Below are 18,609 nucleotides of genomic sequence, written 5' to 3' on the forward strand. Positions count from 1 at the left end.
ATCACTAAATATACCGAGTGTAAAATATCATTGAATATACCGAGAGTTAAATATCACTAAATATACCGAGTGTTAAATATCATTAAATATACCGAGTGTTAAATATCACTAAATATACCGAGTGTAAAATATCATTAAATATACCGAGAGTTAAATATCATTAAATATACCGAGTGTAAAATATCGTTAAATATACCGAGAGTTAAATATCACTAAATATACCGAGAGTTAAATATCGTTAAATATACCGAGTGTTAAATATCGTTAAATATACCGAGAGTTAAATATCACTAAGTATACCGAGTGTAAAATATCATTAAATGTACCGAGAGTTAAATATCACTAAATATACCGAGTGTAAAATATCGTTAAATATACCGAGAGTTAAATATCATTAAATATACCGAGTGTAAAATATCATTAAATATACCGAGAGTTAAATATCACTAAATATACCGAGTGTAAAATATCATTAAATATACCGAGAGTTAAATATCACTAAATATACCGCGTGTAAAATATCATTAAATATACCGAGAGTTAAATATCACTAAATATACCGAGTGTAAAATATCATTATATATACCGAGAGTTCAATATCACTAAATATACCGAGTTTTCAATATCATTAAATATACCGAGTGTTAAGTATCATTAAATATACCGAGAGTTAAATATTGTTAAATATACCGAGTGTTAAATATCATTAAATATACCGAGTGTTAAATATCACTAAATATACCGAGTGTTAAATATCGTTAAATATACCGAGTGTTAAATATCATTAAATATACCGAGAGTTAAATATCGTTAAATATACCGAGTGTTAAATATCGTTAAATATACCGAGAGTTAAATATCACTAAATATACCGAGAGTTAAATATCACTAAATATACCGAGTGTTAAATATCATTAAATATACCGAGAGTTAAATATCACTAAATATACCGAGAGTTAAATATCGTTAAATATACCGAGTGTTAAATATCGTTAAATATACCGTGAGTTAAATATCACTAAATATACCGAGTGTTAAATATCATTAAATATACCGAGAGTTAAATGTCATTAAATATACCGAGTGTAAAATATCATTAAATATACCGAGAGTTAAATATCACTAAATATACCGAGTGTAAAATATCATTAAATATACCGAGAGTTAAATATCATTAAATATACCGAGTGTAAAATATCGTTAAATATACCGTGAGTTAAATATCACTAAATATACCGAGAGTTCAATATCGTTAAATATACCGAGTGTTAAATATCATTAAATATACCGAGAGTTAAATATCACTAAATATACCGAGTGTAAAATATCATTAAATATACCGAGAGTTATATATCACTAAATATACCGAGTGTAAAATATCATTAAATATACCGAGAGTTAAATATCATTAAATATACCGAGTGTAAAATATCATTAAATATACCGAGAGTTAAATATCACTAAATATACCGAGTGTAAAATATCATTAAATATACCGAGAGTTAAATATCACTAAATATACCGCGTGTAAAATATCATTAAATATACCGAGAGTTCAATATCATTAAATATACCGAGTGTAAAATATCGTTAAATATACCGAGAGTTAAATATCACTAAATATACCGAGTGTAAAATATCATTAAATATACCGAGAGTTAAATATCACTAAATATACCGAGTGCAAAATATCATTAAATATACCGAGAGTTAAATATCATTAAATATACCGAGTGTAAAATATCGTTAAATATACCGAGAGTTAAATATCACTAAATATACCGAGTGTAAAATATCATTAAATATACCGAGAGTTAAATATCACTAAATATACCGAGTGTAAAATATCATTAAATATACCGAGAGTTAAATATCATTAAATATACCGAGTGTAAAATATCGTTAAATATACCGAGAGTTAAATATCGTTAAATATACCGAGAGTTAAATATCACTAAATATACCGAGAGTTAAATATCGTTAAATATACCGAGTGTTAAATATCGTTAAATATACCGAGAGTTAAATATCACTAAATATACCGAGTGTAAAATATCATTAAATGTACCGAGAGTTAAATATCACTAAATATACCGAGTGTAAAATATCGTTAAATATACCGAGAGTTAAATATCACTAAATATACCGAGTGTTAAATATCATTAAATATACCGAGAGTTAAATATCACTAAATATACCGAGAGTTCAATATCGTTAAATATACCGAGTGTTAAATATCATTAAATATACCGAGAGTTAAATATCACTAAATATACCGAGTGTAAAATATCATTAAATATACCGAGAGTTAAATATCACTAAATATATCGAGTGTAAAATATCATTAAATATACCGAGAGTTAAATATCATTAAATATACCGAGTGTAAAATATCATTAAATATACCGAGAGTTAAATATCACTAAATATACCGAGTGTAAAATATCATTAAATATACCGAGAGTTAACTATCACTAAATATACCGCGTGTAAAATATCATTAAATATACCGAGAGTTCAATAGCATTAAATATACCGAGTGTAAAATATCGTTAAATATACCGAGAGTTAAATATCACTAAATATACCGAGTGTAAAATATCATTAAATATACCGAGAGTTAAATATCACTAAATATACCGAGTGCAAAATATCATTAAATATACCGAGAGTTAAATATCATTAAATATACCGAGTGTAAAATATCGTTAAATATACCGAGAGTTAAATATCACTAAATATACCGAGTGTTAAATATCACTAAATATACCGAGTGTAAAATATCGTTAAATATACCGAGTGTTAAATATCATTAAATATACCGAGAGTTAAATATCACTAAATATACCGAGTGTTAAATATCATTAAATATACCGAGAGTTAAATATCACTAAATATACCGAGTGTTAAATATCATTAAATATACCGAGAGTTAAATATCATTAAATATACCGAGTGTAAAATATCATTAAATATACCGAGAGTTAAATATCACTAAATATACCGAGTGTAAAATATCATTAAATATACCGAGAGTTAAATATCATTAAATATACCGAGGGTAAAATATCATTAAATATACCGAGAGTTAAATATCATTAAATATACCGAGTGTAAAATATCATTAAATATACCGAGAGTTAAATATCATTAAATATACCGAGTGTAAAATATCATTAAATATACCGAGAGTTAAATATCATTAAATATACCGAGAGTTAAATATCACTAAATATACCGAGTGTTAAATATCATTAAATATACCGAGAGTTAAATATCACTAAATATACCGAGTGTAAAATATCATTAAATATACCGAGAGTTAAATATCACTAAATATACCGAGTGTAAAATATCGTTAAATATACCGAGAGTTAAATATCATTAAATATACCGAGTGTAAAATATCGTTAAATATACCGAGAGTTAAATATCATTAAATATACCGAGTGTAAAATATCGTTAAATATACCGAGAGTTGAATATCACTAAATATACCGAGTGTAAAATATCATTAAATATACCGAGAGTTAAATATCACTAAATATACCGCGTGTAAAATATCATTAAATATACCGAGAGTTAAATATCATTAAATGTACCGAGTGTAAAATATCGTTAAATATACCGAGAGTTAAATATCACTAAATATACCGAGTGTAAAATATCATTAAATATACCGAGAGTTAAATATCACTAAATATACCGAGTGTAAAATATCATTAAATATACCGAGAGTTAAATATCACTAAATATACCGAGTGTTAAATATCATTAAATATACCGAGTGTTAAATATCATTAAATATACCGAGAGTTAAATATCGTTAAATATACCGAGTGTTAAATATCATTAAATATACCGAGTGTTAAATATCACTAAATATACCGAGTGTTAAATATCATTAAATATACCGTGTGTTAAATATCATTAAATATACCGAGTGTTAAATATCATTAAATATACCGAGAGTTAAATATCGTTAAATATACCGAGTGTTAAATATCATTAAATATACCGAGAGTTAAATATCACTAAATATACCGAGTGTTAAATATCATTAAATATACCGAGAGTTAAATATCAATAAATATACCGAGAGTTAAATATCGTTAAATATACCGAGTGTTAAATATCATTAAATATACCGAGAGTTAAATATCACTAAATATACCGAGTGTAAAATATCATTAAATATACCGAGAGTTAAATATCACTAAATATATCGAGTGTAAAATATCGTTAAATATACCGAGTGTTAAATATCATTAAATATACCGAGAGTTAAATATCATTAAATATACCGAGTGTAAAATATCATTAAATATACCGAGAGTTACATATCACTAAATATACCGAGTGTAAAATATCATTAAATATACCGAGAGTTAAATATCATTAAATATACCGAGTGTAAAGTATCGTTAAATATACCGAGAGTTCAATATCGTTAAATATACCGAGTGTTAAATATCATTAAATATACCGAGAGTTAATTATCACTAAATATACCGAGTGTAAAATATCATTAAATATACCGAGAGTTAAATATCACTAAATATACCGAGTATAAAATATCATTAAATATACCGAGAGTTAAATATCATTAAATATACCGAGTGTAAAATATCGTTAAATATACCGAGAGTTAAATATCATTAAATATACCGAGTGTAAAATATCATTAAATATACCGAGAGTTAAATATCACTAAATATACCGAGTGTAAAATATCATTAAATATACCGAGAGTTAACTATCACTAAAAATACCGCTTGTAAAATATCATTAAATATACCGAGAGTTAAATATCATTAAATATACCGAGAGTTAAATATCACTAAATATACTGAGAGTTAAATATCACTAAATATACCGAGAGTTAAATATCATTAAATATACCGAGTGTAAAATATCACTAAATATACCGAGAGTTAAATATCATTAAATATACCGAGAGCTAAATATTATTAAATATACCGAGAGTTAAGTATCACTAAATATACCGAGAGTTAAATATCACTAAATATACCGAGAGTTAAATATCATTAAATATACCGAGTGTAAAATATCACTAAATATACCGAGAGTTAAATATCATTAAGTATACCTAGAGTTAAATATCACTAAGTATACCGAGAGTTAAATATCATTAAATATACCGAGTGTTAAATATCATTAAATATACCGAGAATTAAATATCACTAAATATACCGAGTGTTAAATATCATTAAATATACCGAGAGTTAAATATCATTAAATATACCGAGTGTAAAATATCATTAAATATACCGAGAGTTAAATATCATTAAATATACCGAGAGTTAAATATCACTAAATATACTGAGAGTTAAATATCACTAAATATACCGAGAGTTAAATATCATTAAATATACCGAGTGTAAAATATCACTAAATATACCGAGAGTTAAATATCATTAAATATACCGAGAGCTAAATATTATTAAATATACCGAGAGTTAAGTATCACTAAATATACCGAGAGTTAAATATCACTAAATATACCGAGAGTTAAATATCATTAAATATACCGAGTGTAAAATATCACTAAATATACCGAGAGTTAAATATCATTAAGTATACCTAGAGTTAAATATCACTAATATACCGAGAGTTAAATATCATTAAATATACCGAGTGTTAAATATCATTAAATATACCGAGAATTAAATATCACTAAATATATCGAGTGTTAAATATCATTAAATATACCGAGAGTTAAATATCATTAAATATACCGAGTGTAAAATATCATTAAATATACCGAGAGTTAAATATCATTAAATATACCGAGTGTAAAATATCGTTAAATATACCGAGAGTTAAATATCACTAAATATACCGAGTGTAAAATATCATTAAATATACCGAGAGTTAAATATCACTAAATATACCGAGTGTAAAATATCATTGAATATACCGAGAGTTAAATATCACTAAATATACCGAGTGTTAAATATCATTAAATATACCGAGTGTTAAATATCACTAAATATACCGAGAGTTCAATATCGTTAAATATACCGAGTGTTAAATATCATTAAATATACCGAGAGTTAAATATCACTAAATATACCGAGTGTAAAATATCATTAAATATACCGAGAGTTAAATATCACTAAATATACCGAGTGTAAAATATCATTAAATATACCGAGAGTTAAATATAATTAAATATACCGAGTGTTAAATATCACTAAATATACCGAGAGTTAAATATCACTAAATATACCGAGAGTTAAATATCGTTAAATATACCGAGTGTTAAATATCACTAAATATACCGAGTGTAAAATATCGTTAAATATACCGAGTGTTAAATATCGTTAAATATACCGAGAGTTAAATATCACTAAATATACCGAGAGTTAAATATCGTTAAATATACCGAGTGTTAAATATCGTTAAATATACCGAGAGTTAAATATCACTAAATATACCGAGTGTAAAATATCATTAAATGTACCGAGAGTTAAATATCACTAAATATACCGAGTGTAAAATATCGTTAAATATACCGAGAGTTAAATATCACTAAATATACCGAGTGTTAAATATCACTAAATATACCGAGAGTTAAATATCACTAAATATACCGAGAGTTAAATATCGTTAAATATACCGAGTGTTAAATATCGTTAAATATACCGTGAGTTAAATATCACTAAATATACCGAGTGTTAAATATCATTAAATATACCGAGAGTTAAATATCATTAAATATACCGAGTGTAAAATATCATTAAATATACCGAGAGTTAAATATCACTAAATATACCGAGTGTAAAATATCATTAAATATACCGAGAGTTAAATATCATTAAATATACCGAGTGTAAAATATCGTTAAATATACCGAGAGTTAAATATCACTAAATATACCGAGAGTTCAATATCGTTAAATATACCGAGTGTTAAATATCATTAAATATACCGAGAGTTAAATATCACTAAATATACCGAGTGTAAAATATCATTAAATATACCGAGAGTTAAATATCACTAAATATACCGAGTGTAAAATATCATTAAATATACCGAGAGTTAAATATCATTAAATATACCGAGAGTTAAATATCATTAAATATACCGAGTGTAAAATATCATTAAATATACCGAGAGTTAAATATCACTAAATATACCGAGTGTAAAATATCATTAAATATACCAAGAGTTAACTATCACTAAATATACCGCGTGTAAAATATCATTAAATATACCGAGAGTTCAATATCATTAAATATACCGAGTGTAAAATATCGTTAAATATACCGAGAGTTAAATATCACTAAATATACCGAGTGTAAAATATCATTAAATATACCGAGAGTTAAATATCACTAAATATACCGAGTGCAAAATATCATTAAATATACCGAGAGTTAAATATCATTAAATATACCGAGTGTAAAATATCGTTAAATATACCGAGAGTTAAATATCACTAAATATACCGAGTGTTAAATATCACTAAATATACCGAGTGTAAAATATCGTTAAATATACCGAGTGTTAAATATCATTAAATATACCGAGAGTTAAATATCACTAAATATACCGAGTGTTAAATATCATTAAATATACCGAGAGTTAAATATCACTAAATATACCGAGTGTTAAATATCATTAAATATACCGAGAGTTAAATATCATTAAATATACCGAGTGTAAAATATCATTAAATATACCGAGAGTTAAATATCACTAAATATACCGAATGTAAAATATCATTAAATATACCGAGAGTTAAATATCATTAAATATACCGAGTGTAAAATATCATTAAATATACCGAGAGTTAAATATCATTAAATATACCGAGTGTAAAATATCATTAAATATACCGAGAGTTAAATATCATTAAATATACCGAGTGTAAAATATCATTAAATATACCGAGAGTTAAATATCATTAAATATACCGAGAGTTAAATATCACTAAATATACCGAGTGTTAAATATCATTAAATATACCGAGAGTTAAATATCACTAAATATACCGAGTGTAAAATATCATTAAATATACCGAGAGTTAAATATCACTAAATATACCGAGTGTAAAATATCGTTAAATATACCGAGAGTTAAATATCATTAAATATACCGAGTGTAAAATATCATTAAATATACCGAGAGTTAAATATCATTAAATATACCGAGTGTAAAATATCGTTAAATATACCGAGAGTTAAATATCACTAAATATACCGAGTGTAAAATATCATTAAATATTCCGAGAGTTAAATATCACTAAATATACCGCGTGTAAAATATCATTAAATATACCGAGTTAAATATCATTAAATATACCGAGTGTAAAATATCGTTAAATATACCGAGAGTTAAATATCACTATATATACCGAGTGTAAAATATCATTAAATATACCGAGAGTTAAATATCACTAAATATACCGAGTGTAAAATATCATTAAATATACCGAGAGTTAAATATCACTAAATATACCGAGTGTTAAATATCATTAAATATACCGAGTGTTAAATATCATTAAATATACCGAGAGTTAAATATCGTTAAATATACCGAGTGTTAAATATCATTAAATATACCGAGTGTTAAATATCACTAAATATACCGAGTGTTAAATATCATTAAATATACCGAGTGTTAAATATCATTAAATATACCGAGAGTTAAATATCGTTAAATATACCGAGTGTTAAATATCATTAAATATACCGAGAGTTAAATATCACTAAATATACCGAGAGTTAAATATCGTTAAATATACCGAGTGTTAAATATCATTAAATATACCGAGAGTTAAATATCACTAAATATACCGAGTGTTAAATATCATTAAATATACCGAGAGTTAAATATCATTAAATTTACCGAGTGTAAAATATCATTAAATATACCGAGAGTTACATATCACTAAATATACCGAGTGTAAAATATCATTAAATATACCGAGAGTTAAATATCATTAAATATACCGAGTGTAAAATATCGTTAAATATACCGAGAGTTAAATATCACTAAATATACCGAGAGTTCAATATCGTTAAATATACCGAGTGTTAAATATCATTAAATATACCGAGAGTTAATTATCACTAAATATACCGAGTGTAAAATATCATTAAATATACCGAGAGTTAAATATCACTAAATATACCGAGTATAAAATATCATTAAATATACCGAGAGTTAAATATCATTAAATATACCGAGTGTAAAATATCGTTAAATATACCGAGAGTTAAATATCATTAAATATACCGAGTGTAAAATATCATTAAATATACCGAGAGTTAAATATCACTAAATATACCGAGTGTAAAATATCATTAAATATACCGAGAGTTAACTATCACTAAATGTACCGCTTGTAAAATATCATTAAATATACCGAGAGTTAAATATCATTAAATATACCGAGAGTTAAATATCACTAAATAATCCGAGAGTTAAATATCACTAAATATACCGAGAGTTAAATATCATTAAATATACCGAGTGTAAAATATCACTAAATATACCGAGAGTTAAATATCATTAAATATACCGAGAGCTAAATATTATTAAATATATCGAGAGTTAAGTATCACTAAATATACCGAGAGTTAAATATCACTAAATATACCGAGAGTTAAATATCATTAAATATACCGAGAGTTAAATATCACTAAATATACCGAGAGTTAAATATCGCTAAATATACCGAGAGTTAAATATCATTTAATATACCGAGTGTTAAATATCATTAAATATACCGAGAGTTAAATATCACTAAATATACCGAGTGTAAAATATCATTAAATATACCGAGTGTAAAATATCACTAAATATACCGAGTGTAAAATGTCACTAAATATACCGAGTGTTAAATATCACTAAATATACCGAGTGTTAAATATCACTAAATATACCGAGTGTTAAATATCACTAAATATACCGAGTGTAAAATATCATTAAATATACCGAGTGTAAAATATCACTAAATATACCGAGAGTTAAATATCATTAAATATACCGAGAGTTAAATATCATTAAATATACCGAGAGTTAAATATCACTAAATATACCGAGAGTTAAATATCATTAAATATACCGAGAGTTAAATATCATTAAATATACCGAGTGTTAAATATCATTAAATATACCGAGAGTTAAATATCATTAAGTATACCGAGTGTAAAATATCACTAAATATACCGAGAGTTAAATATCATTAAATATACCGAGATTTAAATATCACTAAATATACCGAGTGTAAAATATCATTAAATATACCGAGAGTTAAATATTACTAAATATACCGAGTGTAAAATATCATTAAATATACCGAGAGTTAAATATCACTAAATACACCGAGAGTTAAATATCATTAAATATACCGAGTGTTAAATATCATTAAATATACCGAGAGTTAAATATCACTAAATATACCGAGTGTAAAATATCATTAAATATACCGAGTGTAAAATATCACTAAATATACCGAGTGTTAAATATCACTAAATATACCGAGAGTTAAATATCATCAAATATACCGAGAGTTAAATATCATTAAATATACCGAGAGTTAAATATCACTAAATATACCGAGAGTTAAATATCATTAAATATACCGAGAGTTAAATATCATTAAATATACCGATAGTTAAATATCACTAAATATACCGAGTGTTAAATATCATTAAATATACCGAGTGTTAAATATCATTAAATATACCGAGAGTTAAATATCACTAAATATACCGAGTGTTAAATATCATTAAATATACCGAGAGTTAAATATCATTAAATATACCGAGAGTTAAATATCATTAAATATACCGAGAGTTAAATATCATTAAATATACCGAGTGTTAAATATCACTAAATATACCGAGTGTTAAATATCACTAAATATACCGAGAGTTAAATATCACTAAATATACCGAGTGTTGAATATCATTAAATATACCGAGAGTTGGATATCATTCAATATACCGAGTGTTAAATATCACTAAATATTCCGAGTGTTAAATATCATTAAATATACCGAGAGTTAAATATCATTAAATATACCGAGTGTTAAATATCATTAAATATACCGAGTGTTAAATATCACTAAATATACCGAGAGTTAAATATCATTAAATATACCGAGAGTTAAATATCACTAAATATACCTGGGGTGGGGGTGGGTGGGGGGAGGCTGGTCTTTGGGGGGTGACGGGCTCTGAGTGAGTCTGGAATGGCCTCGTTGTAATTAAACCAACCTCAACCATCCCTTCATCAGTTTAAATACCCCAATTAAATCGCCCCCTAAATCAAGGGATGTTGTGCAACCTGGTGGTGTAAGTTAACCCTTTAATCTAGTTGTGATTCTGGTGAATCTCCACGGGCCAATGAACCCTCCATAAATCTTCAACACATCAGGTATTTGTGTTTGCACAGGGTGGAAAGTCTATACTTTGTGCATTAATCTATGCATAACCTGCAAAAAAAATGCCTTTCTAGTGTGGGAATTGTGGCTGCACAACAGTTTAGTTTATTCAGAGTAACTTGTTTTCACTGTTAATGATACAATCTTATTTTAATTTTTAGCGTGACACCATTTTCTGAAGCCTTGTTAATCATATTGTTATACCATGGAAGGTAAGAACATTTCAGTTAATTGCATTCTAGCTTTAAAGTAAATTGCATTTCAAAAACTTCGCTGAAAAATATCAATAATTTTAGCAGGGTGGCTTTTAAAACTAGAGACCAAACTGCACTCTGATTCAGATCTTGAGGACATGGATCTACTGGCATCCCTCTTGGATGCGAATGAAGAGGAAGAGATTGTGGAATCTGCAGGATGTTCTCGGGGTGAGCAGGGATCACTTGACGAGGATGACGAATGGAATGAGCTGTTCGATGGAGATGAAGAGGATGGTGCCCAGGCTATGGAAATCAGTGCTCTCTTTGGGGATGTGGATGACTTGGAGGAGGAGGAGGAGGAGAGTAAAAGAAGCGGTCAAAAAACTGACCAACCATCTCTCACTTCTGATCAAAAGAAGCCAGAAAAATCAAAAGTCAAATTAGAAGGTATTTCACAATTAATGCACTGCTAAATCTGTTTCCCATCTGCAGCTTATCACAGAAATGACAGGACTAGGTTTACTCAGTCAGGCACTGCTGCTGAGGAAGGGTATTTGAAAGGGCAACTGGCTGGGAAAAAAACAGGGGCTGTGGTTCATTTCAGCTCCATGAGCTGAAAAATTAACAAGACAAATACAATAATGTTAAATTTTCTCAACTGGTGCTTATAAGCGCATTGATAAGCTAATAATTCCACATAATGTCAGGCAGTGGATCACCACCTAGGCAAAAGGGCAGTGTCTACAGGTGTTAGGTGCGTAGCTGGAGGAAGTCACACAGAGACGAGTGAATTAAGGGGACACAGAATGTCCAAGCACAGTGCCAGAGACTCTTTAAGGTAAGAAATAAAGATGCGAGAATCTTAAGTTCAACATAATTATTGCTATCAGACCGATTTCTCCTTTAATCATATAAACATATAGAATAATACTTTTGACGGGTGAGATTTATTACAAGAAACACGATGATGAGGTCAGATAATGGTATCAGCCATGAGATCAAGAAAGATTTGCATTTCTATAGTGCCTTTCTTAATTTCAGGTCATCAAAAGCCAATACTTTTGAAGGGTAGTCACTGTTACAATGTAGGAAACACAGCAGCCAATTTAAGCATAGCAAGCTCCAACAAACAGCAATGTGATAATGACCAAATCATCTGATTTTGATGTCGACTGAGGGATAGATATTTTATTTATCTGTCAGCCATAAAATCGAGCAATATTTTGCAATTTATTACCTGTTATAAATAATTGAGCGCACCAGTTTCTTTCTGTTAAAAAAACTACTGAACTTTCTGCTTGCATAATGAATATTTTGAATATTGATGTGTTTTTAAAAAAAAGTGCAACTGCTGAATTCTTGGAATATGCAGTGAAGGAACAAAGCAGCAGGAGCAAATACGCTTTGTGAAAACTTCTGTGTCTCTTGAATGTACGCAAAGAAATATCCAACATAAATGAGTGATTTCAGATCTGCATTGTGTTTAAGATTTGTGAATTACATTTATTTTCTGTCACTGGTGAGGAATAGTCATGGGAAAGCGTTTCTACAGATTAGGAGAACTCTCGCCTTTCTTTATGGGAATTGCTTTGCATTGGGCAGACGGAGGAGATTAACCCAGAAATACTCACATCTTTGCAGATCGAATATTATTTAAATTTTATGTGGTCAGAGACTTGGTGCCTCCCTAAGTATCCTTGTATTTTTTTTCCCCAAAGCGAAACTGGAACAGATGAAGCTGCAGATGGAAAAATTACAGAGACAGTTGGCAAAGGTTGCAGATGGTCCAAAATCCGTCGTTAGTTCTGGGAAGACCTCACCCGAAAACAAGCTGAAAACACCAGGTATGGATTAATATGTAGACATAAACTGGCAGGTGGAGGAAACACGCTGTGATTTACTGAGTAGTCCCTGTAAAGGAAGCTTGACTATGAGTGAAATGGCACTGATGCATTTCAGGTTCTAGGCACCTGATGTATCTTTATTCCAGAAGGAGCCATCCAGAACCCAGTTCACAGAAGTTGGTATATGTCTCAAAGATGCTGTTTAACTTTACTGTAGTATCTTTTCAGATCGTGCTTCAAATTTGTCTTTTTTGGTACTATTTTGCACTACTTTTGAACTGGAGGTTTGATATTACGTGTTACGCTGTTTTGTTGTAAATAGACCCATGATATGAACAGTGCAGCCTTCATGTGGGATTTGTTGGACAGGCTGGGCTTGTTTCCACTGGAGTTTAGAAGAGTGAGGGGTGGTTTGAGTGAAGTATATAAGATCCTGAACGGCCTTGACAAGGTGGGTGTGGAAAGGATGTTTCCTCTTGTGGGTGAGCCCAGAACTAGGGGGCACTGGTTTAAAATTAGGGGCCGCCCTTTTAGGGCAAAGATGAGGAGAAATTTTTTTCTCTCAGAAGGTTGTGCGACTATGAGACCCTCTACCTCAGAAGGCGGTGGAGGCTGAGTCATTGAATATTTTTAAGGCAGTGGTAGACAGATTCTGGTTAGGAAAGGGAATCAAAGGTTATTGAGGGTAGATGGGAATGTGGAATTCGAAACACAAACAGATCAGCCATGATCCTATTGAATGGAGGAGCAGGCTCGAGGGGCTTCTGCTCCTATTTCATATGTTCATGTGATGTATATGGCTGGCAGCAAAACTTACTGGCCTGGCTTGATTCTGAGCCCATGCGCCGCTACCTGGTATTGTTTGGCAATTAGAAAATTCAGTCCTATAGCCCTCATGAGTTATTATAATGTTCATGCTTAATTTATACTGTGACTTAGAGGTTGCAGCAAAATCATTTCAACATTTTTCTGAAATCGGACTTTGCTTAGATGGTGTGGGAGTTTCAGTTCAAATCAGAACAAGTTGATGTAACAGCAGGAATTATCACTGAATTAATGTATCATACCAATACACTGCAGTTAGAATAGTTGGCATTCTGATAATGTGTGTGTGTGTGTATAAGCTGCATTTGTGCACACAATTGGTGGTGAAATTGTTCTGCTGAGGAATGCCCATCTGGACTGTCGTCAAGAATAGCATTGTGTCTCGTGACTCTTGTCTCATAACTTCCCTCACAGTTCCAGTAATAGGCTCCTTTTATTTTCTCAATTTTAAGTTTTTATTATTTTAACTGTTGTGTTTTCAACAGGTAAAACTACACGTACTCCACAAAGTATAATGGAAAGCCCGTCTTTTCAGGAAGCTCTGCGTATGCCCTCTTCCAATCCTAAAACTAGCCTTTTGAAAACCAAGTTATGCAAGACCCAGCAACCTGCAAATCCAACAGCAGGTAATTGATCCAGTGCTTCTTGCTTATTAAAAATGTATTTATTTACGAATGTTTGAAAATGGCAGGCAGGTAAAAAGCCAACTGGTCCATCAAGCCTGCCCCTTGTAGCTGTGATATGTGAATCACCATGGTTAGGCAGCCGCTAACCAGCAACCTTCTAATTACCAAGAGAAGCAAAAAGCTGATTAAAAACCCCCCAAGGCAAGTTAGAGATGAATAATCTGGAAAAAGCCCTCTCCAACCCTGCTTAGAGAGTTAAAAACTAATTCAGGAGACTGCATTGACTAAGCCTATAGTACCTTATATATTTCACTTATCTTTTATAAGGCTCTCCCAAACCACAAACTGGTCCAGCTCTCCTTCTTTGAAGAGTTTGCTGAGGTAACACAAGCTGACAACTTGTTCCCAAGGTCAGTTATCCACTGAGAAGGAAAGAACCACCTAACATGCAGCCCCATACCCCATTGACAAATTAGACCCGTAACCATGATATTAAAGTAATACCCACTGTATTAAATTGAGATCTAGCTATAGGAACACAATCTAGCCCTTTGATTATTTTATATGATGGTGGTGGTGCATTGCAGTTCACTGAGGGAGTCCGAGTTGCTTTGGCAACATGCACTTTTATATGTTTGTAGTCTGGAGCTATGGATAATGATTTTAGAGGCTTCAACTTCCTTTCTGTCACATGGCTGACCAGCAATCTCTCCCACTCTATACTGCCTGCTATAGGCATATATTTGCAGGTTGACACTGACTGCATTATGAATCCACTTTCCTTGGCCAACAAGCCCTAGAGTGGGACTCGAACCAGGAGCTTCTGCCTCAGAGGCAGGGACACAACCCACTGCACCATAAGACCTCCCAATTATTTTATACAACTCTTATCAAATCGCCCTTAAGTCTGTGCAGTTTTAAAGTGAAGAGTCCCAACTTTTTAAGCTGAAAACATTCTGACAGCTCTCTTCTTCTGATGCTTTTTAATGGTCTCTGTGTCACGCACCAAATGAAGGGACCAAACTGAACAGAGTTTCTAAAATAAAAACAAAAAAACTGCGGATGCTGGAAATCCAAAACAAAAACAGAATTACCTGGAAAAACTCAGCAGGTCTGGCAGCATCGGCGGAGAAGAAAAGAGTTGACGTTTCGAGTCCTCATGACCCTTCGACGTCGAAGGGTCATGAGGACTCGAAACGTCAACTCTTTTCTTCTCCGCCGATGCTGCCAGACCTGCTGAGTTTTTCCAGGTAATTCTGTTTTTGTTTTAGAGTTTCTAAAATGTTCTTTTGCCAAAGTCTTGTGCAAGACGTTTATTACACCTTGTAAACTGTCTCTTTTAACCCTGTCAGCAGCAGAGGTCTTCGTATGTTTGAACAAAACCCAGTGCAAACCAGAATATAGTTGTCAGTTTGACGTTTTCTTCATTCTTGATGGAACATATTTTGTACATCTCACCAACGACCCAAACTGAGGCTACACCATAGGGACTGCAGCGGTTCAAGAAGGCAGCTCACCACCACCTTCTCAAGAGCAACTAGGGATGGGCAATAAACGCTAGCGAAGCCCACATCCTGTGAATGAATAAAAAAATATATATGTCGCCGAATAGGTGTCTGGGCATTTACTTTGCTCTGGAAATCTCACAAAGTGAAGTATTTGGGGTTAATTATTTTTGTATTGTTTTTCAAGGACAGGGTGTTGGTTAGCTCAGTTGGCTAGAATGTGGAGCAGAATAATACCAATGGCCTGAGTTACTGACTGTGGTAGTTAATGGAGGCCTGCTTCCTTACCTTGCTTCAGGCTTGATGTGGAGCAGTGTCCCTCAAACTATATAGCCACTTATCTCTCTTCAAAGGAGAAAAATGCCTTTGGTCCCTCATGGAATATGATTAATTATCTTGCAAGGAACAAAATACAGTGTTGTATAGATCTTTTTAGGATGCAAAATAGTTACTAATTTAACTAGCTATTCAAAATTTGCCCTATAGTTGAGAGCAATAGTAGCTTTAGTTCTCATTGTTATTAATCGGCAAATTATGTGTCATTTTGGAACTATTTGGACACATTTTAAATACGTGAAAAGCAATTTACTATGATCAACAGCAAGAAATCGGAAGGCTGGCTCATTTCCACTAGCTGTGTAACACTACAATCTGTTCTCTTCAGTTCCTTTTTGATCTTATTATTTTTGCGAAGTTACTATTTCCTCATACATTTCAGCAGCTTATCATTCAAGTCTTGGCAGATAATTTTCTTTTAAACCTAGAATAGCAGTTCAAAACTTATCCAACTTATATAAGTTGCTGCGTCCGATTCTCATGCACGTAATATTAGATGATGAATAGCAGCACCAGTGCTTGTGGGTGAGCCTCAATGTTAATCACCAAATGGAAACTTTGAAAACAAAGTTGGATGACAAAATGGAATTGGGCACAAGTGTACAATCTGCAGATCTGCGATTGTTCTCCAGATAATCTCATTATTTCCTACACTATGTTTCTTAATTTAATAAAATATATTGTTATGTTAAAATTAAATGAAATGAGGAATGTGATATACACATTCGTTATACGTTATGCAGTGCTATATAATGGGCACTTCAGTCTATTATTGTATTAGTATGGTAGCGAGGTATTGTATGTGTTTAATGTATAGATATATATCATAATGTGGTGGTTCATTTTTAGTATTTACTTTAATATCTTATAGATGTATTTAATACAGTAATCTAAGCAGGTTCAGCATACCTCTTATGGATATGATTTGGTATAATACTGTTTAATGTAGTGCTTTCTATAATGCTTAGTGCTGTACTGCACATTAGCTGTTCAGTATGGTATCATGTTATACGGCATTTTGAAATGGTATAGCAATATTCACTATAACATTTAATGTTTACTGCCCGACTATGGATTTAACATTTCAAGTCTTGTGTAGATATTCATGCAATACAAGTATAGTACTTGGGATTGTCTAACATAAAAATTTTAACACCTCATTTAAATACAATCAGATAATATAGTTTAAATCTTTGCTCCATTGATGCGCCTGCCCCCTAGAAAATTTGAGCCTATATTTTAGCTGTGTTGCAGCCTATGGAATGGAGATCAAAAATATGTATCGCTTTTGGGGAAAGGGCAGGTGGAAGAGGGAGAAACATCCTTTTGAGGATGGGGAAAGAAATAGAGAAAGCAAGAACCTATGGGAAACTGAGAAAGAGAGAGGTACCCTGTTTTGGTAGGAGGAGAAAGAAAAGGTGGATAAAGAACCTTTTGAGGGGAGAAGAGCTCGGACAATGCATAACCTGTTGAATGGGAAACTCCAAGTCAAGAAATAATATTGTGGAGGGGGTGCTGAGCCCTCACTGTCAGTGGAAGGAGTGGCTGCCTTTGAGACTCAAGTAATCCACTTCAAAAATTGCACATTTTGTGTCTGCTGTTTTACTATATTAATAGCAAGAGACCAATATGATTACATTTTGTGAATATTTTTCCTTAGTCACAGAGAGAAGTCCCACCCAAATACAGCCTGGAAATAAGCCGCTACTTCAGCCTCTAAAAACCAGCAACAAATCTAATACAACGCATCAGAAACTTCCTGCAACGGCAGAAGATTGTGAAAGGCCAGGAACTTCGAGGGCTACAAATTCTAACATAGCCATGGATAAATTCTCCGGCTTGAGGCTGAGGTAC

General features: G+C 31.0%; 1 protein-coding gene across 2 annotated transcripts in view; it reads left to right on the forward strand.

The window, feature by feature from the left end:
- Window positions 1-18,609, forward strand: part of mcm10 (minichromosome maintenance 10 replication initiation factor) — an 81,425-nt gene that overhangs the window by 16,146 nt on the left and 46,670 nt on the right. Inside the window, exons 2-6 of one of the 2 annotated variants that reach the window (XM_041201982.1) lie at window positions 11,584-11,634; window positions 11,719-12,066; window positions 13,338-13,463; window positions 14,774-14,914; window positions 18,416-18,605. In XM_041201982.1, coding sequence (XP_041057916.1) covers window positions 11,628-11,634; window positions 11,719-12,066; window positions 13,338-13,463; window positions 14,774-14,914; window positions 18,416-18,605 — 812 coding nt within the window. In that variant the 5' untranslated portion in view covers window positions 11,584-11,627. The remainder of the gene's footprint in view (window positions 1-11,583; window positions 11,635-11,718; window positions 12,067-13,337; window positions 13,464-14,773; window positions 14,915-18,415; window positions 18,606-18,609) is intronic. The other variant, XM_041201983.1, reaches the window with a different exon arrangement.

Source organism: Carcharodon carcharias, chromosome 13 (genome assembly GCF_017639515.1).
Source record: "Carcharodon carcharias isolate sCarCar2 chromosome 13, sCarCar2.pri, whole genome shotgun sequence".
Taxonomy (NCBI): Eukaryota; Metazoa; Chordata; class Chondrichthyes; order Lamniformes; family Lamnidae; genus Carcharodon; species Carcharodon carcharias.